A 25834-nucleotide genomic window follows, 5' to 3' on the forward strand; every position below is an offset into this window, starting at 1 on the left:
ATTGCCAAATTAATTGGAAATAAAGTTGTTGGCAATAGAAACTAAGGCTATTTAAAAAATTATCATAATTGTTTTTGGTCATTTAATATTGAAATCTGATACTCTGAAAATAATTCCTTTGGGTTCAGTTTTTACGCAGTGACTGCTATATTTCAAAGGAAATAATTTAATAACACTTAAAGTATGAGAAAATGGTGAAATAATTTGTTAATGGTTAATGAACTAATTCATTTATCTGAATGATTGAAGTTGTGTGTGTAGTAAATACTATTTATGGCATTAGACATTGGAGTGACTTCCTTTTTCAATTAAAACTCATTTATCAATATTATGTGTTTAAGAACTTCTACGTAGTTTTCTATGCTATCAGGTTTCTTTAATTGCTTTCTTTGGTACCAATAAATGCCCAACATTTTTTCAATCCAAGGTGAGAACTTGGATTGAAGTACAGAGTACCCTGAGTGAAGGCAACTTTATATATATATATATATATATATATATATATATATATATATATATATATATTTTTTTTTTTGGCAAGTCCTGGGGCTTGGACTCAGGGCCTGAGCACTGTCCCTGGCTTCTTTTTGCTCAAGGCTAGCACTCTGCCACTTGAGCCACAGCTCCATTTCTGGCCGTTTTCTGTATATGTGGTGCTGGGGAATTGAACCCAGGGCCTCATGTATACGAGGCAAGCACTCTTGCCACTAGGCCATATCCCCAGCCCCCTTAATAAATATTATACAGTGCTCTGTCCAGTGTTTTATGGGGAATCTATACCTAAAACAATACCTATATATCTATCTATACCTAAATATCTATACCTAAAACTATAAAAGGCCATTTATGCACTGTCAAATGTCCTGAGGGTGAGAATGTGGGTGAGAATCTACGAGATGAGAAAGTTGATGTAATAAAAGTAGTTTTACTCATTATGAAAATAGAATGAAACTATTAACATTACAAGGAAGTGAAGAGGCTATAAGGTGAGTAAAAGGAATAAATTTAACCAAACCACAATATATGCCTGTACAGACATAGTTCAATACCAAATCTTTGTAGGGGCTGAGTATAATGACTCAAACCTTTAATCACAGCTTCATGGACTGTACAGATGGGAGGATCATGAAAAATAAGTTCAAGAGATCCTGTTTCAAAGAATAAATGAACATAGTGGTACAGACCTATCACCCTAGCGTTGTGAAGGGAAGGTTGAGATAATCAAGAGTTGTGATCAAAATATGATACTAGTCAAAAGTATAGGACCCTATCTGAAAAAAAAAAAAAGTCAACAGGGCTGAGAGCATGGCCCAGGTGGTTGATAAATTCCATAGCAACTGTTAGATTCTGAGTTTAAATCCTAGTACCCTCCCCCCATAAAGCCCTTCTTTCCTCAATTAATAAAAATACAAAATGAACAATCACTATAATATTCTGAAGTTTTTTAAGTAGAGATGCAAGTATTTCTTGTTTGAACAACTCCCCACACTTTCTGCATGCCATGTCTGAATGTCCCCACAACATAACAAGAAGAGTAACCCATGTGATCAGTAAGCTCAATTTGGTTCTCACATGCAAGCTGACGGTACACCTTTGTCATTGCTTTGATTGAATACAACTACTATTACTCTCTTCCACTTTATAAACCAGCTTGATGAGGATGGTTGATCCTAAGAGGTTTACAATTAATTATAATAGCTCAGTTGGTCAAATTGGTTTATTTAGCTAATATTCACCATACCATACTAAGTCAATATTTCTCAGTTTTCTTGCAGTCATACCTATTGAGTCTTTGCTGCTTTGGGCCATGGAAAATGCCAATAATGTCACAGAATTTATCTTGCTGGGACTTTCGCAGAATAAGAAAATCAGAAACCTGTGCTTTCTACTGTTCTTATTCTGTTACATGGCGATTTGGGTGGGAAACACATTGATCATTATTTCCATCATGTGTAGCCAGCTGCTTGACCAGCCCATGTATTTTTTCCTGAACTACCTGGCCCTCTCAGACCTGTGCTACACATCCACTGTGACACCAAAACTGGTCACTGATTTGATGGTGGAGACGAGTACCATCTCTTATGTGAGCTGCATGGCTCAGCTTTTTGCCATGCACTTCTTTGGGGGGATCGAGATACTCATTCTCACGGTGATGGCCTATGACCGCTTCGTGGCCATCTGCAAACCCCTGCACTACGCCATCATCATGAGCAGGCTGAGGTGCAACACCTTGCTGAGTGCTTGCTGCGCTGGGGCCTTTCTGCATTCCTTTGTTCAATGTCTCCTTACCATCCACCTACCCTTTTGTGGCCCCAATGAATTAGACCACTATTTCTGTGATGTATATCCTTTGCTGAAACTGGCCTGCACAGACACCTACACAGTTGGGGTCCTTGTAGTCGCCAATTCAGGCATGATGGGGTTGGTGACCTTTGTGGTGCTGATGCTGTCTTATTTTTTGATATTATACACCGTGAGGGTTTACCCTGCAGAGAGCCGCAGTAAGGCTCTCTCCACGTGCAGTTCCCACATTACGGTGGTGGTGGTGTTCTTTGTGCCTGTCCTCTTCGTTTACATCAGACCAGCCACCACTTTTCCAGAGGACAAAGTGTTCGCTCTTTTCTATACCATCATCGCTCCGATGTTCAACCCTCTGATCTACACACTGAGGAACGGAGAGATGAAGAATGCCATGAGGAAGGTTTGGTGCTCAAAGCTAAGTTTGACTGGAAGGCAAATCATCTGAAAGGCACTTTGTCTCATCACATACATTGAAGTGGCATTTGATTTCCCCTAATTTGAGAGTGTAAGCTCTCTTCCATATATAAGCCCAGAAAGGAATAACAGATCATTAGCAATGATTTACTTTGAGCTGCTTTATTCAACTTTAGTACCGTGTTTGCTATCTACAACTTTCTTTAAGATTTGCAGTCACCATTGCCTCTTTAAGCTTTGGTGTTTTCTTCCCCCTGGAATTTTCAATCTGCTGATAACTGGAGCTCACCTATTTCTCCCTCTTACTTCTTTTCCTGTAAATGAATCTTTAAATGTACACAAGCTTCCTGCATACTGCACCAGTCCCGAACCATCCATTTGCCTGGTTGTCCTTTTTGTGTTTCTCACTAAAAAGAACTGTAAATTTTGAAGTACCTTTTCCCGCTCTGTTCAAGACCTTCTGTATTCCTTGTAAAACCATAAAATGAAATAAATAAAAACCTATTTGGGTAAGATGTCAAATATAGTCATTATATGTGCACACAAATTTGCTTATATAGGTAGAAAAAAAATAAACTATTTTATGAATAAAAACATAACAATTACATGTTATAAATATCTATGTAGTAATAAAAATATAGCATTGATAATAGAATAGAAACCATGTAACTTATATTCTAAATTGAGCCAGACATGAGTATACATTACAACCATATAGTATAGGTAAAATGGAGTTATGTTTGAAGAGCAGGGTATCTATCAAATATATGGGAACATATGGCTATCCTAGTCAAAGGATAACGGCAGGAATTCTGTGGTATCTCTAATTACCATTTGATGGCATGGTATTTCAAAGAGAAATTCTAATTCTCCTAATGAAGCAGCTTGATCTGGAATATGCCTAAATTAATTTAGTTTGTTTCTTTTAAAATGGATTCCACTGATTTCCCTTTTCCTTTTATGTGTCTGGGTTTGCATATATTTATAGAATTGGAAAAACTTGCAAATATTAAGTTATATACTTGATATTTCTTACTTCATAAAGTAGGACTTGGTTTAAATCAGTAAAAGTATATTACCAACTATTTTCAGTCTGTTGATAACAAACAAATGTTTATATGCGTTTCTAAATGGAAGGATATTATGATACATAACACAGTGTGTTTGAGAAAAGATGATTTTCAAAGTATTTGAAGTTAGTAATAACAATAAGTATTATAATATAAATATATAAAATATTTACTAAATATATAATATAGTATATAATAATACAAGTATGAGTTTTCATTAAAAGGTCATAAAAAGGAATAATAAAACATGAAACTAAACACTCAAGTCTTCTTACCTTAACATGCAAATCTGTAGCCCATGTTCATGGTCAATAGGTATCTCCAAGAAAAAGATAAGAGCAAGATTAATTGATTTGCAAAAACTGACCAAACCAAAACAACAATCAAAAATAGCGAAAGGATGATTGGGGAAATTGACTGCATGAGTAATATATGAGTTAAAAAGGTTGTCCTAAGTGTATAAGTTTATTTAATAATGTGCTTTATCACCGGGTCCCTAAGGTGACTATTAAATCATTCTCTGAAAATGTATTTTTGTTCAAACAAAATATTGTTATAAAAATTACAAAATTTTATTAAAGAAATGGACAGTACAGTGGAATATTTAGTTATATTATTATGGATGGTGCATCGGTACACATGATCCATTCAAGATAACACCGAAACAATGACAACATGAAACCATACAGTTTTTTAATTATGCTATTCCAATATACAGAATTTTCTAAAATGACCAAGAGCCAGGAAAAGAAGTGGAGAGTGTGTTTTTACCAAGAAACATGAAAGAAAAAGTGCAAGGGTATGGTGATTCTAAAGCCACATCAAATATTAAACTATCTTGATAGGAGAAGAGTGATTAGCTCTGTGAAGTCCTGGATATATGATGACATCATTGCTAACTTAGATAAGAACAGCTTCAGCAAATATATTAGTGGAGCCAGAGGTGAAGATTTCTTAGGACAAAGCTATGGGGGATAGAAATTAGGCACAATGAGCACAGAAGGAATTCAGAGAGTTGGGAAGATAATGTGGGGCGAATGGATTTTTTTCATATAGGAAAAGTATTTTTATTTTGTTCAAAAGATATATTTTAAAAAGAGGATATATTTATAAAATCATATGAACACAAACACATGTATGTGATATTTCAGGTTGGTATTTAATTTGGAAGTCAATAATACATTGCATTTGTCTCAGTACAAAACACAACAGTGCCACACATTCCAACTGGAATGCTGAAATGAAATTATAACTCAAAGACAGGCAGCCACAAGATGTAAGCAAACTCATTTCCATTTCAGTGGATATAATTTGCATTTTTATGGACAGACCTGATTGCCATTTCTACTATTTTTTATACATTAACTCCTAATTTTCAGAATTCTCAATTTTCCTCCACAAAACCAGTGCATTGTGGATAAAGCATATTGAACATTTTCAAAATCATGACTTTTATTTCAATTAATTGTTGTTACTGTAAAGGTGATGTACAGAGGGATTAGAGTTATATAAGTCAGATAAAAAGTATATCTTTTGAACAATGTCATACCTTCCCTCATTCTCTCCCAACTTTTTCCTCCTTTCACCACCCACATGCTGTCTAGTTCATTTTCAACATAGTGTGGAGTGCCACTGCTGCATTTGTTTACCCCGTGTCCCTCCATTTGTGCTCCCCATTACCCTCCTAAAGACAGATAAACAAGGCAAAAGGAAATGGAAACAAAAACAGCAACAATGGAAGAGAAAAAAACCCTCTTGTTCCCACTTCCTGGAGTTCATTTCAATAAAAATTATTTTATATGATCATATGCACATGGCTATTGTGCCTATGGGATCCTTTCCTAGGAATATTCTCCTTTGGTCTCACTCTGTGTGAATGCCTAGAGACCTGTGTCATTTATCATGTCCCTGTATAATTTATCATATATTTTTTACCCTTATACCATCCAATATGTTCACTTGTAGATGTACAGGCACATTCTAGTTACCACAAATGAGGGAAAACATGCAACCTGTTTCTTTGGGTCTGGATTGCTTCCCTTAAGATAATTTTTCCCAAGTCTCTTAACTCTAGTGTTTAGGCTTGAGTCAGTGAGGTAGTCTGGAGAGCAAAACTGACCAAGAGCTGTCCTTGGAAGGTAAAATGGTTGAAATGCCATGAAGGAATAAAGGATTTGAAGTAGGGTATGTCTTGTTATTGTCCAGGTCTACAATACAGTTAGCTCATATTTTAATAGTCTATCTTTAAAACTTTTAATAATATAATGGAAATAATGCTATTTCTTTTCTTTTCTTTTTTTTTTTTTTTTTTTTTTTTTGCCAGTCCTGGGCCTTGGACTCAGGGCTTGAGCACTGTCCCTGGCTTCCTTTTGCTCAAGGCTAGCACTCTGCCACTTGAGCCACAGCACCACTTCTGGCCGTTTTCTGTATATGTGGTGCTGGGGAATCGAACCCAGGGCCTCATGTATACGAGGCAAGCTCTCTTGCCACTAGGCCATATCCCCAGCCCCGAAATAACGCTATTTCTATATTAAATAATAACAAAGATTCTGCTTCTGAAATAGAGACCAAAGAGATTAAAGGCTTTGGTGGCCATTTTCTTTTCTTTTTGTTCCCTTTGCTTTTTATCAAAAACAGCCTATTATATGTCAGAAAAAATAATCTTCACTCAGTGATGTTCATTTCTGATATGAATGCTTTTGGATCCTTATTCCAGAGTTTTAGGATGAGTACACAGAATAAAATGAAGAAAAGCAAGGAAATTAGATTTGTTTCTCAAGAATGTCTAGAATATAATTTTATTTGCTTATTAAGCTGAACACAGAATGTGATTTTATGTATTTATTAAATTGAATCACCAGACTAATTTATCTTTATATTTCCATTCTTGTTGGCAGCTCTCAACAATTCAATTACTTAATGCTGCGTCTGTGCTTAGCCTGTAAATAAATTTGTTTGCAGTCCATTTCCTGTCAATAGAGTTTCCTGAGTCCTTTGTGTTCTTTCAAATTTCTAACCAATATATTATCCAATGCCTTCACTTTAGTCTTAGTTGTTCTTTATGAGAGGAGAATTAGATCCAAGCTAACATTTAATTATTACTAAAAAAAAAAACCCCACAACTTTTTATTTTGCAGTGCTATATAAGAAAAACAAAACACAAGATCCATTTGGTTCAAGTGGTATGTTCTTCTTTTTAACTACAAGGAAAATTAATTTTATCTAGTAGGAATAAAACTGAAATGTGAATGTCCCTTGAATTTGGTTTTATCCTCATACTCCTATTTCTGTCTAGAATGTCCTTATCTGGAAAAGTTACTTTTCTGATGTTAACAGCATGAGGCAATAATACAGCTTGTGTATATTGAAACTTTCCTGAGTTACAAGGTAGTGTTTTAGGCCTTTGTAACCAGAAGTCAAGTGAGTTTCAGTTACTAATATAGCGAATATTGAACACATAGCATTGCCCCCACCTAAACCATTAGTAGGAAATTCTTCATTTGGATGTCTTGTCCTAAACCAATTACTCTGCCAAATGCTAGAATTAACCAAAGAGGTGTAATTGATGTGAGCAGAGTTAGGAGAGAAAATTCTTTATAGAAAAAAAACAAACAAACAGAGAATGTTGTATGGGGTTACAATGATCAAGATGCATTCCATTCACAAACTGCTTCAGGGAGTGACAACTCCTTCGTACAGCCATCTAAATATAATAAAATATTTTTTAAAAAGAAAAACAGGAGGGGTTTTTAAATACATGACTTGAGGAAAAGTACTTGTAAGAAATATACAAAGCTGAGATTTTTTTGAACATATGAGACCTGGGGAAGAGAATTGGCATAGTAGGTAAATAGAGGAGGTTTTTGAGATATATTGATGGTACCCTTTTTAAGGGATAACATTTGCTTCAGTAAATGCAATCGCACTCAAGAATGAGTTTTATGGAGCCCTGCATGCTCTCTTGGGTTAGAATGGTGTCGTGGATAGCCTGCTGACAAGAATCAAAGTTCGTTGTGGAGCCACAGGATCTTCAGGGAGGTGAGATGTAAACCAACAACAGTTAGAAAATACAGGGAAACAGAAGAGGCCTGGTGACATTTGGAGAAGAGTACAGATCCGCTCATACAGGGTCCCACTCCTATCACCAGGTTCAAAGCCCATGGGTTAAAGTCTACACATTCTAGCTCAGGGTAGAGATGACATTTCAGGGAGTTTCGTGGTGAAACACATGGATATCTTTCTAGGGATTTCCTTCACTTCCTGTGATCCGGCACCAGAGTCTCCTTATGGCATTCTTCATCTCCGTGTTCCTTAGTGTATAAATCAGGGGGTTGAGCATGGGGGCAATGATAGTATAAAAAAGAGCAAACACTTTGTCTTCCGGCAGAGTCGTGGCTGGCCGGATGTAGATGAAGAGTAAAGGGGCAAAGAACAGGACCACCACGGTGACGTGCGAAGAGCAGGTGGACAGCGCTTTGCGACGATGCTCCGCGGAGTACGCCCTGACTGTGAACAGGATCACCCCGTAGGAGATCAGTAAGACCACAAAAGTCACCATGCCCATCAGGCCAGAGTTGGCGATGACCAAGAAACCAATCTTGCTGGTGTCGGCACAGGCCAGTTTTAACAAGGGGTAGACATCACAGAAATAGTGATCCATTTGATTAGGGCCACAGTAGGGTAAGACGATGGCGAGGAGAAATTGACCAAATGAGTGGAGGAATCCCCCTGCACAGGAGGCAGCGAGCATCGCGTGGCACCTCTGCCTGCTCATGATGACCGTGTAGTGCAGGGGCTTGCAGATGGCCACGTAGCGGTCGTAGGCCATCCCTGTGAGGATGAAGACCTCGATGCCCCCAAAAAAGTGCATGGTAAAGAGCTGTGTCATGCAGCCATTGTAGGAAATGGACTTCTTCGTCGCCAGTAGGTCGATGATGAGCTTGGGGGTCACCGTGGAGGTATAGCAAAGGTCCGAGAGGGAGAGGTAACACAAGAAGAAATACATAGGTTGGCGAATAAGGGAACTGAAGGTGATAGAAACCATGACAAGCAGATTTCCAATCAAAATTGCCAGGTAGCAAAGTAAAAATACGAAAAAGTAGAGAGCTTCTATTTCCTTGTTTTGAGAAAAACCTAAGAGAATAAATTCTGTGATGTTGTTCCTGTAGACCATGATCCAGGGGAGCTTGTAGCAGCCTGAAATTAAATACACCGAGTCAGTGTGGAATACATTTAAGTGGGTGTGCCTATCACCCTCTGGTAGGAAGTAGATTATACTAGAAGTGATTAAAACATTGAAGAAAGAGAAGTCTTGTTCTTTGAAATCTTTCCTTTGATCAACCCATGGTTGTAGAAGGGGTACCAATCGAATGTGTTCATCCAAGTGTCCAGTGCATCTTGATCAACATGACCCAGTGCATCGTTTTCCCCATCTTGTCTGTATGTTCTTCCTAGACTCATTTCCCTTATCTACAAGTGTGAAACGTTGAGGAATGTCATCTAAGAAATTTCCTGAGATACAGCCTCAGTGGGAATGTTACTTAAAACAACAACAAAAACATTCTGTCAAATGGAGACTCCTTTGCACAATTAAATATGATAAAAATAGAATTTTAAAAAATCAACAAATGTGCTTGGAATCACAAACCTGTAAGTGACATCTCTTTGAGTTAGTTTACAAATGCTTCAAAATAATAAACCTACTTAATTTTGAAGACATTATTTTGCAACATTACTACCATTTTCCAGGGCTTTATCATTTCAGATTTCACTAAAAGATACCACATATTTCACATTTAAAAAGAAATTAGAACATTGTACAGAAACTTGCCTTCAATTTCGTATCTCACTTGATGTCTCATGCAGCAGTTTACCTTCTTCTTAAACTAGTGTAAATGATTTGTTTAACTTTTTTCTAATTTGCCATTCTGTAAATGTGTGGTTCTTCTGGTTCCCAACATTTCCAGTCTTAGTATCTCAAGATTGTATTTTATGGATTGATTCTCACTAACATTATCTTGTTCTCTTGCTTTTCACTGTTTTATAAATGTTATATAGAGTTCATATTTCTGTAGTAATGATGTATTTTTATAATGGTGCCAGAAATGGAGCCTGGAGTCACATACACATTGTGCAAGTTTGTTACTACTGAGAATCATCCTTAATTCATGTCTGTGGTAAAACTGTTAAATTTTTGGTCAAATAAATGCCATCCTATTGGTGGCTTGCAAGTGTGACTGATAAACAAAACAAAAAAAAGAGAAAGAAGAAAAGAAACTTTGGGAATATGGCCTAGTGGTAGAGTATTTGCCCTGTATGTATGAAGCCCTGGGTTGGATTCCACAGCACCACATATGCAGAAAAAGCCAGAAGTGGCACTGTGGCTCAAGTGGTAGGATGATAGCCTTGAGTAAAAAGAAGCCAGGGACAGTGCTCAGGCCTTGAGTCCAAGCCTCAGGAATAGAAAAAAAAATTATATCAGAAATTCTCTCACTTAGCTATATACATATGGAATCATCATGCACAAGATTTCTGTTAGTTACTTATAAAATTATCAACACTAACATACTTAAATTTTAATTCTATAATCCACCTTAATTTCAGCAAAATTACTATGTACAAATTGCAAAACGAGAAAGAAGCCAAGGCTAGAGGGTTACCTTTTCCTTCTGTTATATCCAGATGGTCTGTTCATAGTTACCAAACAAGCCATTTCATTCCACTATCCACTATATTTTAGACTTTTAGAACTACCACCACTACTTTAGGATAATGTAGTCCTCTAACTCCTTCCAAAACTCATATCCTTGTAATTTCATGAAAAGCACTATGAGTTAAAATGTTCATACCAGCGTGGTCTTTAATCTTTGCTTCTTTTACTGAATTAATTTGGTCAATTCATGTTTTCTTATATTTTTCCTCTCCTTTGTAACAGAATATTCTACCTGATACAATCCACTGAAAATCTTTGAGCTTGTTTAATCAACCTATTGAATCTTGCTTCAAATATACCATGTCAGTGCCATGTGAAGAATGGTCCCTCAGCCCCAAAGTGGAAAAATAAGAAGAACAATGAAGACTTATGAGAAAATTTGTCATTTTAAAAGTCAGACTTATTTGATATTTCAGACAAAAATTACTTTTAAAATGATCATCAAATAAATATATACTCATTCCAATCTACTCCTAAGAGTTTTTTTTATAGGAGGCATGGTGGTACCTGCCTGTAATCTCAGGTATTTAAGAAGGGAGAGATAATAGGAACATAGAACTGGAAATCAGCTGCATTCATCTTATGTCATGCATGCTAGTCTAAGTAGGGACTGAGTGTGAAAGTAGAACTTTAAGCGGTTCCTCTGAACTAAGATTCTATCGTACATAAAGGGTGTTCTCCAGCTAGGGCTGATGGTTGGCTATCTTGTCTTACCCACATATCAGAGTAAATACACAACTGTAGCTTCAGGATAGTTTCTGTCTTATCATTTCACTAAAGTTCTTCAATGGGAAAAATGACAGACAAGAGCTCTTTCTCCTAGAAGGTAATGTCATTTCTTAGACTCTCTGTCCATATAGACCTTCCATCCTTCCTTGCCGTCAACATCCTAAATATCACTGCCTTTATGATACCCACAATCTTCTCAATAAATATAAATATCTGTCCTTGGCTCAGGTCTGAGCTTGATATTCTTCCACTTTCAGTCAGGACTTGTGCAACACTAAAGACTAAAGTCTTTTAAGAAAAAGACTATATACAATTGCACTCCACAATTCAGTGTACAATCAAAACTTCATTGTCCTTTGATAGTTATAATTAAACTGATTTTAGGATACTTGCCATTTAACAAATCAGTTTGAATGCAATATATTTTGATCAAAGTCACCCCTTTTGACTTGATTCCCCATTCTTCCTCCACCTACCCCTTCTCTTACCCTTCTTAATTTTGTAGGATGTACATTGGATTCTTGACTTTATTCTTCTCCTCTTCTATTTGTTTGTTCAGCACTTCCCTGTTGGCCCCACACTACCACTTTAAATACCTGCTTACCAGTGCTTTATTTTGCTGAACTTTGATTTTTTCCTTTCTAAAGAATTAATTATTTGAGATCTCCCTTGAATCTCTCATATTTCACTCAATACATTTGTGTATACTTCCATCCTCCCAATGTATTTACTTCTGTTTATCAGCTAATTCTAGCTTCTCTGGACCTGATTGATTTATTAATTCTAACACTGAACTACTTTTATATGACTAAATCAAATATCTTCCAGGATTATTTCTTTATTTCTAATAAGAGATGTATCAGTAAATGTAGATGTATCAGATGTATTTTCTCTGAGAGTGTTTTCTCAAATCTCCATGGTCTACAGATATATTTTCAAGCGGCATTGCTTAAAGGAAATTTGATTTGTGTTGAATTCACTGAATAATTCAACCAATGAATTCAACAAAGGTGACTAGGTAAGTAAGTCTTTAAAATCCTGTAGATAGAACTTACCTGATCTAATGGAAGAAGTATGCAATTGTTTCTGAAGAAAATTCAAGACTTGTCCTTTGCATACTTATTTTAACATTCAAGAGGAGAGGACACTAGTATCTTCACCATTTATGTTGGTAACTACTTTGGCTCTATTTTAAATAGTACATTTTCAGTCCCTAGGGAAAATGAAAACAAAGTGCCTCCTTACTGTATGATTTCCAAATACTTTACTTAGAAGACCACAAAATAGAAAATCTTGGTATTTTCACATCTGGAAGTTTCTTTTGCAATGCTAGAGACCAATTTATTTTAAAACCTTGCTCAAAGTTATAGAAATGTAGATAACAATCAAGTCATCTTTCTTCCCTCATGCACTCAGAGGTGTCAATAAAAAATTATCTCTTATTTTGTTTAGAGAAAATTTATGGGGAAATTGATGCCCAGGAAAAAAAATGCATAATGGTCCCACCTTTAAAAGAAAAGAAAAAACAAAATACCAAGAATTGCCAATACCTAGCACAGAGTACTGTTGTTTCAATAATACTGGGAAGTCATAATAATTAATGTACATATGCAAAAATGGGACAGGGTAACTTGAGGGACAGATATGGGGGAGAATGGGGAATGGGTATCATTGATCAAGATTCATTCTACTCATAAATTGACATGTCAATTTGAAACTCCTTTTTTTGGTGTCAGCTCTATTATAATTGTCATTGCTTATAAAGAGGGGTTGCCTTTAACAAAGCAGTTTATAAATATAAGTCTTATACCTCACAAGATAAACAGAAAGCCCACAGATCGGGAAAAGATCTTTACCAGCCATAAAACAGACAAAGCCCTCATATCTAAAATATATGCAGAACTAAAAAAAATAGAATTCCTCCAAAACAAAACCATAAAGAACCAACAGCCCCCTCAACAAGTGGGCTAAAGACTAAAAAAGAGACTTCTCTGATGAGGAAATGAGAATGGCCAAGAGACATATGAAAAAATGCTCTACATCACTGGCCATAAAAGAAATGCAAATCAAAACAACATTGAGGGCTGGGGATATAGCCTAGTGGCAAGAGTGCCTGCCTCGGATACACGAGGCCCTAGGTTCGATTCCCCAGTACCACATATACAGAAAACGGCCAGAAGCGGCGCTGTGGCTCAAGTGGCAGAGTGCTAGCCTTGAGCAGGAAGAAGCCAGGGACAGTGCTCAGGCCCTGAGTCCAAGGCCCAGGACTGGCCAAAAAAAAACAAAAACAAACAACATTGAGACTCCATCTCACTCCAGTAAGAATGTCCTTTATCAAGAAAACTAACAATAACAACTGTTGGCGTGGATGTGGCCAAAGGGAACCCTACTTCATTGTTGGTGGGAATGTAAACTGGTTCAGCCACTCTGGCAAGCAGTATGGAGATTCCTCAGAAAGCTAAATATAGAACTAGCCTATGACCCAGCAGCCTCACTTTTGGGTATCTATCCAAAAGACCACAAACAAAATCACAGTAAAGCCACCAGCACAACAATGTTCATTGCAGCGCAATTTGTCATAGCTAGAATCTGGAACCAACCCAGATGCCCCTCAGTAGACAAATGGATCAGGAAAATGTGGTACATATACACAATGGAATTTTATGCCTCTATCAGAAAGAATGACATTGCCCCATTTGTAAGGAAATGGAAGGACTTGAAAAAAATTATAGTAAGTGAAGTGAGCCAGACACAAAGAAACATGGACTCTATGGTCTCTCTTATTGGGAATAATTAGTACAGGTTTAGGCAAGTCATAGCAGAGGATCACAAGAGCCCAATAGCTATACCTTTATGAACACATAAGATGATGCTAAGTGAAATGAACTCCATGTTATGGAAACGATTGTTATATCACAGTTGTAACTACTTTCAACATCCCATGTGTATCTGTAGCTTCTATTATTGATGATGTTCTTCTATCACCTTCCTGTGGTTGTACCTACACTATCTCTGTAATCTTATCTGAGTATATTGGAAACCATGTATACTGGTATTAGAATTAGGAAATTGAAAGGGAATACCAAAATTGAGAGACAGTGTAAAAAAAAGACAAACAACTACAAAAGCAATATTTGCAAAACTGTTTGGTGTAAGTGAACTGAACAACTCATGGGGGGAAAGGGAAAGGGGGAAGAGAGAGTGGGGTATGAGGGACGAGATAAAAAACAGTACAAGAAATGTATCTAATGCCTAATGTTTGAAACTGTAACCTCTCTATACATCAGTTTGATAATAAAAATTTGAAGAAAAAAAGAAAACTAACAATAACAGGTTGGAGGGGATATGGCCAAAAGGGGATGTGGCCTACCTCACTGTTGGTGGGAATGTAAACTGGTTCAGCCACTCTGGACAGTGGTATGGAGATTCCTCAGAATACTAAACATAGCTCTCCTATGACCCAGCAGCCCCACTTTTGGGCATCTACCCAAAGACCACAAATTAGAACACACTAAAGCCACCAGCACAACAATGTTCATCAAGGCACAATTTGTCATAGCTAAAATATGGAACCAACCCAGATGCCTCTCAGTAGACGAATAGATCAGGAAAATGTACAGACACACAATGGAATTTCATGCCTCTTTCAGAAAGAATGACATTGCCCCATTGGTAAGGAAATGGAAGGACTTGGAAAAATTATACTAAGTGTAATGAGCCATACCCAAAGAAACATGGACTCTATGGTTTCCCTCATAGGGAATAATTAGCACAGGTTTAGGCTAGTCACAGCAGAGGATCACAAGAACCTAATAGCTATGCACCTATGAACGCATAAGATGATGCTAAGTGAAATGAACTCCATGTTATGGAAGTGAGTGTCTTATCACTGTAGTGATTACTTTCAACACTCCCTGTGAAACCACAGCTTCTTTTGTTGATGATCCTCTTTTTCTTTTCTTATTTATTTCCAAAGTGATGTACACAGAGGTTACCGTTCCATATGTTAGGCATTGGATACATTTCTTATACTGTTTGTTACCTCCTCCCTCATTCCTCCCTACCCCTTCCCGTTTTCCCTCTCCCCCCATGAGTTGTTCAGTTGGTTTACACCAAATGGTTTGGCAACTATTGATTTTGTAGTCGTTTGTCTTTTTATCCTGTGTCTCTTGATTTTGGTATTCCCTTTTACTTTCCTAGTTCTAATACCAGTATATACAGTTTCTAATGTACTCAGATAAGATACAGTGATAGTGCAGGTACAACCATAGGAAGCGGATACAAGAGGATCATCAACAATAGAAGCTACGGTTTCACATGGCATGTTGAAAGTAATTACAACAGTGATATATCACTCGTTTCCATAACATGGAGTTCATTTCACTTAGCATTATTTTATGCATTCATAGGGGCAGAGCTATTAGGCTCTTGTGATCCTCTTGTATACCCTTCCTGTGCTATCACTGTATCACATCTGAATACACTGGTTACTGTATATACTGGTATTAGCTCTAGGGAAGTGAAAGGGAATATCAAACTCGAGAGACAACGGATAAAAAGAGAAATGACTACAAAAGCAATACTTGCCAAACCATTTCGTGTAAACCAACTGAACAACTCATGGCGGGAGAGGGAAAAGGGGAGGGTGAAGGGGGGAATGAGGGAGTAGGTAATAAACAGTACAAGAAATGTATCCAAAGCCTAATGTATGAAACTGTAACCTCTCTGTACATCAATTTGACAATAAAACAAAAATAAAAAAATAAGTAAATATAAGGGTTTTTTTGCTACTTTTTATTATCTTTAGGTAGTTGTACAAAGGAGTTGACATTCAACAAAGCCATTTATGAATACAGTTCATTTTAATCCACATTTTTACCCGACGCTCCCAAACTACCCCTTACCTCATTTTTCTTAATTTTTAGGCTATATATTGAGTTTTTTGTCATAAGTAAACCCACCTCGTGGTATATATGCAGTGATAGATAAATTAGCTCAAGTATAATAGATTCTATGGAGAGCACAAATAGTAAAATTCTTTAGGTGAACATTAAATCAAAGTCCAACAAAATCATTATTAGGATATACTTTCACGAGGGGTGGTAAGGGTAGAGATGTAGAAGAATGAATGGGTAGTGGGAGTAGAATGTGGGCAAGAATTCATTGTATGTACCACAGAATTGAGAAAAATAAGGGAAGAATTGTGCTGAAGGGAGGTGAAGATGTTGAAAGGATGACAAAGATCAAGATGCACTCTTTATATAAAATTGCTTTGTTAAATGGGAAAAATTCAGTATATAACCTAAGCATTAAAAAAAGTGAGGGAAGGGGGTGGGCTGAGAGGGGTGGGTGACAATATTAAAAGGGGTGACATTGATCAAAAGCCACTGTATTCATAAACTGCTCTATTAAATGGCACCTCCTTTGTACAACTATGCAAGGGAAATAATATGCATTTAAAAGATATATTGAAAGTCCTTTTAAAAATACAATAAAAAAGAAGTGTTGTGCAGGATGTTAAATACTACAGCATGAATATCCCATTGTAGACTATATTTTTTAATTACCTCATAGTTTATTACCTCTTCTTTCTTGATAGTAATGGTTCTTTATTTTTCTGACATTAAATCTTATAAATCCAGTATGAAACTAGGCCTGTAATGACACTCTCCAGATTGCTTCAACTGTTATGTTAATATAAATGCCTATTAAGTGCAAGCATATGGGTAATTAGAATTTTTCATACCTGCCTATATTGTGCAATGCTTAATTGACAGAAGTGTGTCTACTGTTTCACATACAAACTAATCTTTTTTTGTTAGAGTTTTTTACTTTACACAGTTTTATGGGGGGGAGGTTCATTATGACATTTTCACAGGCATACAATGTGCATTATCAATCTCATCTCCTCTAGTACTCGTTTAACTCTCTTCCCTACTTAAAAAGCTCCATACATACAAAACACTGCTATGTATGTATCTGTGTATTTAAAATACTCCAACCATATTTACCCTCTTTCACGTGCTCTGTTGGCCATCCTCACTTCCACTGATTGCTGCCCTTCCCCACACTAGAAACTGTTTTACTCTTCTGTCACACACACATTTACATGTACATATATATACACACATATATATGTGTGTGTATATATATATATATATATATATATATATATGTATGTATATAGTGGTCAGTCACAGGGCTTGAACTTGGTGCTGACCCTGAGCTCTTCAGCTCAAGGTGAGTTCTCCAGAGCACCACTTCCGGTTTTCTGGTGTTTAATTAGAGATAAAAAGTCTAATGGACTTTATTTCCCATGCCGGCTTCAAATGCAGTCTTCAGATCTGTGTCTTGAGTAGTTAGGATTACAGGCATGAGCCACCAGTGCCCGGCTTTCATATTTTTATGTATATTAATTAAAGCAAGGGACTTTTCTCTGTTATTTTGGAAGTGAATATATTGTATTATAATCCAAATGACCATCCCTATTGCTTTTCTTTTCATATTCCCCAAACCCTACTGATCAATAACTTTACTAAAATCCTTTGCACCATTTTTACATACAGACATAATCTATTTGAATACTACTTGCTTTCCATCAATGGACACCATTCTTGTGGTGAAAACATTAAAACTTTGTTTACCTAGTTTTTGTTATATCAGTCCATTGTTGAGATAAACAAGCCTACCTGTATAATATACCAGAGCAGAATTTCTTTCTGCAGTAGCATACCACACACTAAAATCCCTCTGTACCCTAAGATAGCATTCACGGATCAATCTATCCACATTCTGCTATCCTGCACAAGCCAGGTTATGGTAAACACTCTTTCGTTCTCAACTTCTGTGAAATCTTAACTCTAGATTCCACACATAAATGAGGTCCAGTGGTACTCTGATTTGTGCCTTGCTTATTTCATTTAATACAAAAATCTCTAATTCATGAATGATGATGCAAGGAATGAGATTTCATTATTTCAATGGTAGGGAACCACTGTCCCTCAGAGGGCCATAAACAACCATTTCTGACATGACTCTCTCGTGTGTGTATATATATATGTATATGTATATTTATATGTATTTATATGTATATGTATATATGTAGATTTATAAATGTATATGTATATATATCTAAAATATGACAGGCACAACTAAGGAAGAAATTCTGAAGAAAAAGACTATAACTTCAAAGTAATATGTCTACCTGTAAGGGGAAGATTGTGTTTCAAACCTCCATACATTTAAAAACAGAACTTTAAAAGAAGTAAACAGGCCTGGTGCTGATAGTGCATACCTGTAATCCTAGCTACTCAGGAGATTGAGATCTAAGGATCATGGTTCAAAGTTAGCATAGGCAAGAAAGTCTGTGATAGTCTTATCTTCAAATAGCCATCACAATTCTGAAAGTAGAGCAGTAGCTCAAGTGGCAGAGCACTAACTGTAAGCAAAAATGGCTCAAGGCCAGTACCCAGGCTTTGAGTTCAAGTCCCAGGATTCATACACACACATAAAAATAAGGTTAAAGAAAGAGAATAAGATGAATAGACAGGTGTTTGTTATCTTAAAGATGATAACATAGCTCTCCTATTTATTAATAAAATGAGCACTGCAATCGAAGCACATAGTAGCATTAAATGACATAACATATGTAATCTAATCAAAACATGTAATTGACACCCAGCAACAGTACATCTGTGTTTTCCAGATTGTATAGAACATTTCCTAATATAGGACATTTAATGAAAAGTAAATTTCTAAAGTTCACAGTGTTGGGAATATTATCTGAAATAGCAGCAAAATAAACTAAGAAATCACAAATCTATGTGTTTTTTTTTTCATTTTAACTTAACTGAATGAATTTTGCATTCCTATGCAAATAGTATCCTGTTATCAAAAATTTGCTGCACTTCAATATGTTGTACTCCAGCTTTGTAGTACTTTGTTATATAGATATTTTATATCAAAATTATATCTGCAGGTATATCTCTAAGTATTTTCATAGCATATCTCTACATGAGTATGTATCTATATCCGTACTTATACCTATCTACATGTATGACATATACCTGTGATATATAAGGAGATAAACAACTACTTTCATCATTTAGTTTATTTATTTTTTTAGTTTATTATTTTATTATTTATTATTTAGTTTATTATTTTATTATTATTTTATTATTTTGGTTTAATTTATTTTCAATGTTGTTTTAGAAAATCTGTATTTTTCTATTGATTTTTTTAATTTCATAGCAGTATGTGTGGATATTATTCATATTTTTCACACAGCAGTTGTATATAAATAATTGGATTACCAATGAAAAATGTCACTTTTAACTACAAGAGTTCTTACATTTAAGTGATCCCACTAACTTCTTAACTTACACATTTAAATTGAATGCATTGCTTGGTGGTTAAGTAAATGAAACATCCTTCTACCTAGATTTAGATTATACATTGAAATATATTATACATTGAAATTAAACACTGAGGAGGCATATATAGATGTAATATGATGAGCATTTTCTTTGTAAATTGGTGATTTTATAAGGAACTAATATTTATTTCTAAACAATACAAAAAGGAAAAAAATAACAAATACTGTGGTAACATCATTTATCATCTTTGGACATTTGATCTCCTAGCCACAAATCAAAGGGTATGGAATAAAACTCAAATAATATAAAATGTATGAATGTTGCTTTTTATTTGTTACTCTCTGAAATAACCCATTGAGATTTTCTTCATTCTAATTGTGGTAAGATTCTGCCCTCTTGTGGGTATATTATCACCCACAAAAAAATTAAATTTATTTTGAAGGTAAATGTTATAAAGAAATGGAAAGATCTAGAAAAAATTCTGCCAAGTAAAGTAAGAAAGGCCCATAAATACAAAGGATTCACATTTCCCCTTCTATGTGGAAGCTAGATTTATCTTATAAAATATAAATAAATATGTTGAGTGATATGCAAGTGTATTAACTGAAATATAGTAGATTCAAGAAAGAACTTAAATACTGTAATTCCATAGAAAGACAAAGTAAAAGTAGTCAAAGTTCAACCAGATAGACTACAAAATAATACTTGAAAGGTGTGGGGTAGGGTCAAGGAGGATGGGATGGGTAAATGAAGAGAAGGGGGGAGGTGCAGTTTCATTGTATGTCCTGCAAAATTTTTTTTAAGTGAGGGAAGGGGTGGACCCTTTAATGGATAAATGGATAATGAAATGTGATTTCATATATATAGTACATGTCTATATGTACATATACATATATGCATAAATATATATACATGTATATACATCCACATATAAACACACAGTGAAATTTTCCATTGGAATGATATTGTACCATTTGTAAGGAAATAATGGAAAGACTTGGAAAAAATGAAGTAAGGCAGATCCAGAAAAACACAAGTTGGATGGTTTCCCTAATTGCGGTGGTCTATAAGTAAACACACTGGGTGTCATACAAGTGGTTATAAATAAATTAACTAAAGTAAAGTAGACTCTGGAGAGCTCAAATAATATAATTCTTTAGAAAGACTAAGTAAATTCCTAATAGGTAATAGGAGATGGGTAATTACAAGAGGCCTGGACGGAGTCATTGGAGCTAAGGGGCGAGTGGTAGAAGAATAAGGGAAGACAGGGAGAGAATGTAGCCAAGAATTCACTGTATATGCCATAGAATTGTGAAAAATAAGAGAAGTGATGGGTTTAAGCGAGGCAAAGATGTTGGTGACCCAGATCAAAATGCGTTACACATATAAACTACTTTGTCCTATGGCAAAATATGCAATACATACCCTAAAGGTTAAGAAAAGTGAGGGAAGGGGCAGGTTGGGAGGGGTAGATGTCTCCAGATTTATGCTTACACAAAACAACTAAAGTCAATCTTTGCTACACTATATTCTGACAGGTGGTTTTTCTTTGTATGTATTTTAGTGGTATTTATATTAAAATGTAGTAAGTCTGGTCAGCATGTTTAAAATAAAAATGTGGAATGAAGTATAATAAAAGAATTATCCCCAATCTTTAGGAAAATTACACAAAAACAAAATACCCCATGGGACTTTACTTCATCTAATTGTTCAAATTGTTCTCTCCCAGGCAATACTTGAAATGCATTCTCCAGGGTTTCTATCTCAGGGGCTTTGGTGTCATATATACATGAGAGTTTGGTACTAGAATTCAGATTTCCAGTCTTTTCCTTTTTCTCTGTTTTCATTGAGATTCTTTTTGGAAATTTTAGGAGAAAATGGTAAAGGGAATATTTCATTAAATATTCACTGAAACAGAGTAGATTTCCTGGCCCTTTTGTTATTTTTTTAAATCACTCTTGCTATTTTTTGTGTTGACTGAAAGAAAACTTTGATTTGGTTTAGTAGATTTTCTGGATTCTATTAAAGTTTGTAAAGAAGCTTTAGTAAATGAGTAAGTCAAACACTTCCCTGAGGTGAGTTCATTCTAGTCTTATTTGATTCTCATTGGGCAGACAATAATACACTCTAATAATCTATGCTGGGAACAAGCTCATGAAAGAATGCAAACTATTGTCCCAATCCCATCATAATTCTTCCTATTAGACTTGCTTGTCTCCTTATTTTCATAGTGTTTCATAGTGTTTATTATTATTATTATTATTATTATTATTATTATTATTATTATTATCAACTGTGTTCCATAACCAGGTAATGCATTCTTTTTTTCTTAAGCATAATCTCCTTTTGGTGGACACACATTTTAGTTTTCATACATCAAAGAGGTATACATTCTACTGAATAATTTGTATAATTATTTATATTATTCCTCAGAACAATTCCCAGAAGAGACAAATTTGATGGCCAGGATTATATTATACATTTCAGTAGTGAAGTTCTACTGAGAAAGTACAGAATGCATTTATGATGTGAAAGCTAGGCTGGAAGGAAAAAGATGTGGTTACAAGAACCCTTGAGCTCTTGATCAATGGAACAGAGGTGGCACTTTCTGGGGATAAAAGGGAGATTGTGAGCTACAACACTCAGACCCTTAGTGTAAGGGCAGAATTTAGGAGGCTTGAAAAGCTCCAGGTGTGGAAAAAATAGGATGACAAGAGTCAGATGATAACGTATCAGTAAAAGGATTTGTCTTTGGGAACACTGACTTCTCTTTCATTTTTGCACTGCTCAGTATTTGTAAAGTCAGAGATAGAATACACATTTGGAAGAGTGGAGTTCATTGATGGACTTGGAGAGTTTGTATTCAATGGAAAAATATGTTCAGGAAGTGAAAAAGTATAGCAGATAAACTGGCAGGGATCTAATCAAATAATCTAAAAGGGGAATGGAAGGTAATGGCAGGGATACAGGAATACTCTGTTCCTATGCAGGAAACACAATGCTGCATGTTACCTGGGAGAATATAATGCACATAAGGAGTGAGAAGGAAAGAGCATTTAACCTCAGCTCCTAAGGCATAAGATTCTTAAGCATTTTGAGTGAAATGCCATCCCATTCATGATGAGTGCCATTTTAGGTGTGAGTAAGCAATCATAATATGGTTCTGAGAATAATTAGATTAAAGCAATAAAATGTGTAGTTGGGACATAGTGGAACATAGGACACAAACAATATCTGGTTCATCCTTTCATCCATACTTGTTTTTTGTTTATGACTCTTATGAAGCTCAGATTAGATGGGCTTCCACCAGAGCTACTTGCTTTGTAGGATTTCAGCAGTACCTCAGCTTATTTTACAAGTTGACCCTGTGAGACTGATGAAATAGACATTTATACTGCACCTTGCACATGTATATTAGAGGCCTAGAGTTGATTCATAGATCCACATATGAATTCATTATTTACATGTTATTGGATACCAATTATGTCTTTGAACTCTGTCCTGTATTATTTCATTTTATGGTGGAGCACACAATGATGAAGTGGCCCACGCTAAAACAAAAGCAAAGATGTCACATGGGGAAATAGAGTCAGTAACTCCTACTCACGAATTGATTTGTTAAAGTACTTTTCTGTACTCATAATGTGATAAATTAAAGTACTTCTCTGAGCCAATTGCCCAACTTTTCTTTCCCAGGAGCCAAGAAAATCAGACTTCTAAAGTCACCTTCGTCCTCCTGGGTTTCTCAGAATATCCGGACCTCCAGGTGCCACTCTTCCTGGTTTTCCTCACCATCTACACCATCACCGTGCTGGGAAACCTGGGCATGATTGCCATCATCAAGCTCAATCACAAGCTCCACACCCCCATGTACTTTTTCCTCAGTCACTTGTCCTTTGTGGATTTCTGTTACTCTTCTGTGGTCACACCCAAACTCCTGGAGAACCTGTTTGTGGAGGACAGAAGTATCTCCTTTGCAGGCTGCATCATCCAGTTCTTCTGCGCGTGTGTTTTTGTAGTGACGGAAACATTTATGTTGGCAGCCATGGCCTATGATCGATTTGTGGCCATTTGCAACCCCCTCCTCTACACAGTGGCCATGTCCCCGAAGGTGTGTGCTTTGTTGGTGGCTGCACCCTACTCTTGGGGACTCGTCTGCTCCCTGACACTTACTTATTTTTTAGTGAGATTATCTTTCCGAGGAAACAACGTCATCAATAACTTCGTCTGTGAGCATGCTGCCATCGTGGCTGTGTCCCGCTCTGACCCCTACGTCAGTCAGATGATCATTTTAGTCTCTGCGACATTTAATGAGATCAGCAGCCTTGTGATCATTCTGACTTCCTATGCGTTCATTTTCATCACTATCATGAAGATGCCTTCCACCGGAGGACGCCGCAAAGCCTTCTCCACCTGTGCCTCCCACTTGACTGCCATTACCATTTTCCATGGGACCATCTTGTTTCTTTACTGTGTTCCCACTACCAAGAGCTCATGGCTCATGGTCAAGGTAGCCTCTGTCTTCTACACGGTGGTCATCCCCATGTTGAACCCCCTGATCTACAGCCTGAGGAACAAAGATGTCAAAGAGACAGTCAGGAAGTTAGTAGGCATCAAATTATGACGTTGTGCCTTTTCCATAAGGTTGACTTATTTTCAAGAATATTGCGCAGAACACAATTGTTCGAAGCGGCCAAGCATTTTAAACATTTGAAAGGAAAAAATAAAGCAAACAGGATATGTTTCACACAAACCCCAGTTGATTGATTATTCAACAGTTTTTGAATCTGAAGTTTGGTAATTAAGCTTTCCAAATCATAGGCAATACAGAAATGTAAGTTATTTTAAATTATGTCTTTCAGTCTGGGATTTATTGCTTCAAGTTTTCTGAGTTAGCACACACTGGTGTGTTGTATATTCATTTTTTTAAATCATTGGATAATGGGCTTGTAATGTTGTTCAATAAATTTGCATATTATAATTAGGAAGGCATATTGAAGGTCAGTAAGCTAAGAGCTGTTAACGCAGAAACAAAAGTTTTAACAATATTTATTTAATCTCCTATGGAAGTCACAGTTTCATTAGAAGTGTAAAGGGTGTATCTCTGCCTGCACAAAGTCTGAAATATTATTGTATTCAGTTATTTGCATTAGCAGAAATTTTATTATTTGATACAAAAAATCAAAAGTAACAATGCTTATCAGAAATAGATATTTCCAGACCTTAATGTATCTTTTATTCCAGGCTTGATTTATGTGTGTTATGTATTGATGTACACCAAAATACCAATTTCTGTGACACATGATATTAAATAATCTTTTGATTCATTATGTAGCCCTGTTAATAGGATTAGGATGTTTTTGCTAGCTTTGTCTGTTCTGGTCCTAAAGGAGATTTAATTTCCTCTTTATAGATCTATGAATGATGGGTAGACTTGAGTTCTCTTTGTCCCATTGGTCTCAGTATTTTCTTCTGTAGACTGTGGCTGGATCACAAGCAAGCATGGAAATAAAATCTAGCTCAATCTACCACAATTGTATTGTGTTTGTTAATACTTCATTATTTTATTAGCTGATGGAAACCACATATATATACATGTATAAACACATATACATATATAATCCACAGACACAAACACAGACACACACACACACACACACACACACACACACACACACACACAAACCCACACACGTCCCAATTGACCAGTTCAGGAAGTTTTTCTGAGTTTTGTAGAACTGAAGATTTATATGGCAAACTACTTAGACCAAAAATCAAAAGAGAATATTTGAATGTATCTAAGTTTGGAAGATACTATGCTGTATTCTATATAAATAAAATTGTGCTACTTTGACAAATGTTTTTCATCAGTTGATGAGTCATGAGACTTGCTTAACTATACTCTGCTAGTGTCACAAGGGAAAGAAAATACTTTGGGAAATTTGCATGGAAGATTGTCGCGACCCAACTACAGGCTCTAAACTATATTGTTGGCTTTGCCTGGAATTTTAAAATTATTATTTCCCAAAAGTAACATTGTAATATCCTATACTAGAAAACTTTACTATTAAGTTATGCAACTAATGTACTTATTCAGTTGATTACCACCACATAATATTCTAACAGATTTTGTGACATAATAATACAGTTACATTATGTATTTAGAATGTAATCATTTGTCAACCTGACTAGATACACTTTAGAAAATGTCTCACCAAATACTGTGTAAATTT

At 35.9% G+C, this 25834-nt stretch overlaps 3 protein-coding genes across 4 annotated transcripts; 2 read left to right on the forward strand and 1 right to left on the reverse strand.

Moving 5' to 3' along the window:
- The first annotated feature begins 1807 nt into the window (after window positions 1-1807).
- On the forward strand, window positions 1808-2746 carry LOC125362515 (olfactory receptor 4P4-like). Its single transcript, XM_048361343.1, has one exon. The coding sequence runs from the start codon at window positions 1808-1810 to the stop codon at window positions 2744-2746; it is 939 nt and encodes a 312-aa protein (XP_048217300.1).
- A 5279-nt stretch (window positions 2747-8025) lies between these two features.
- Window positions 8026-8958, reverse strand: LOC125361793 (olfactory receptor 4P4-like). The gene has a single exon (XM_048360395.1). The coding sequence runs from the start codon at window positions 8956-8958 to the stop codon at window positions 8026-8028; it is 933 nt and encodes a 310-aa protein (XP_048216352.1).
- Window positions 8959-17403: 8445 nt separating this feature from the next.
- Window positions 17404-24225, forward strand: LOC125361729 (olfactory receptor 5D13-like). 2 transcript variants are annotated; one of them, XM_048360308.1, is made up of 2 exons: window positions 17404-17419; window positions 23306-24225. In XM_048360308.1, the coding sequence occupies exons 1-2, from the start codon at window positions 17404-17406 to the stop codon at window positions 24223-24225; spliced, it is 936 nt and encodes a 311-aa protein (XP_048216265.1). The 2 variants fall into 2 exon arrangements, with proteins under 2 accessions (XP_048216265.1, XP_048216264.1); XM_048360307.1 differs by lacking the exon at window positions 17404-17419 and adding an exon at window positions 20561-20568 and having other exon boundaries at window positions 23298-24225.
- The last annotated feature ends 1609 nt before the right edge of the window (window positions 24226-25834 follow it).

The sequence above is a fragment of the Perognathus longimembris genome, chromosome 13 (assembly GCF_023159225.1).
Source record: "Perognathus longimembris pacificus isolate PPM17 chromosome 13, ASM2315922v1, whole genome shotgun sequence".
NCBI classification, from domain to species: Eukaryota; Metazoa; Chordata; class Mammalia; order Rodentia; family Heteromyidae; genus Perognathus; species Perognathus longimembris.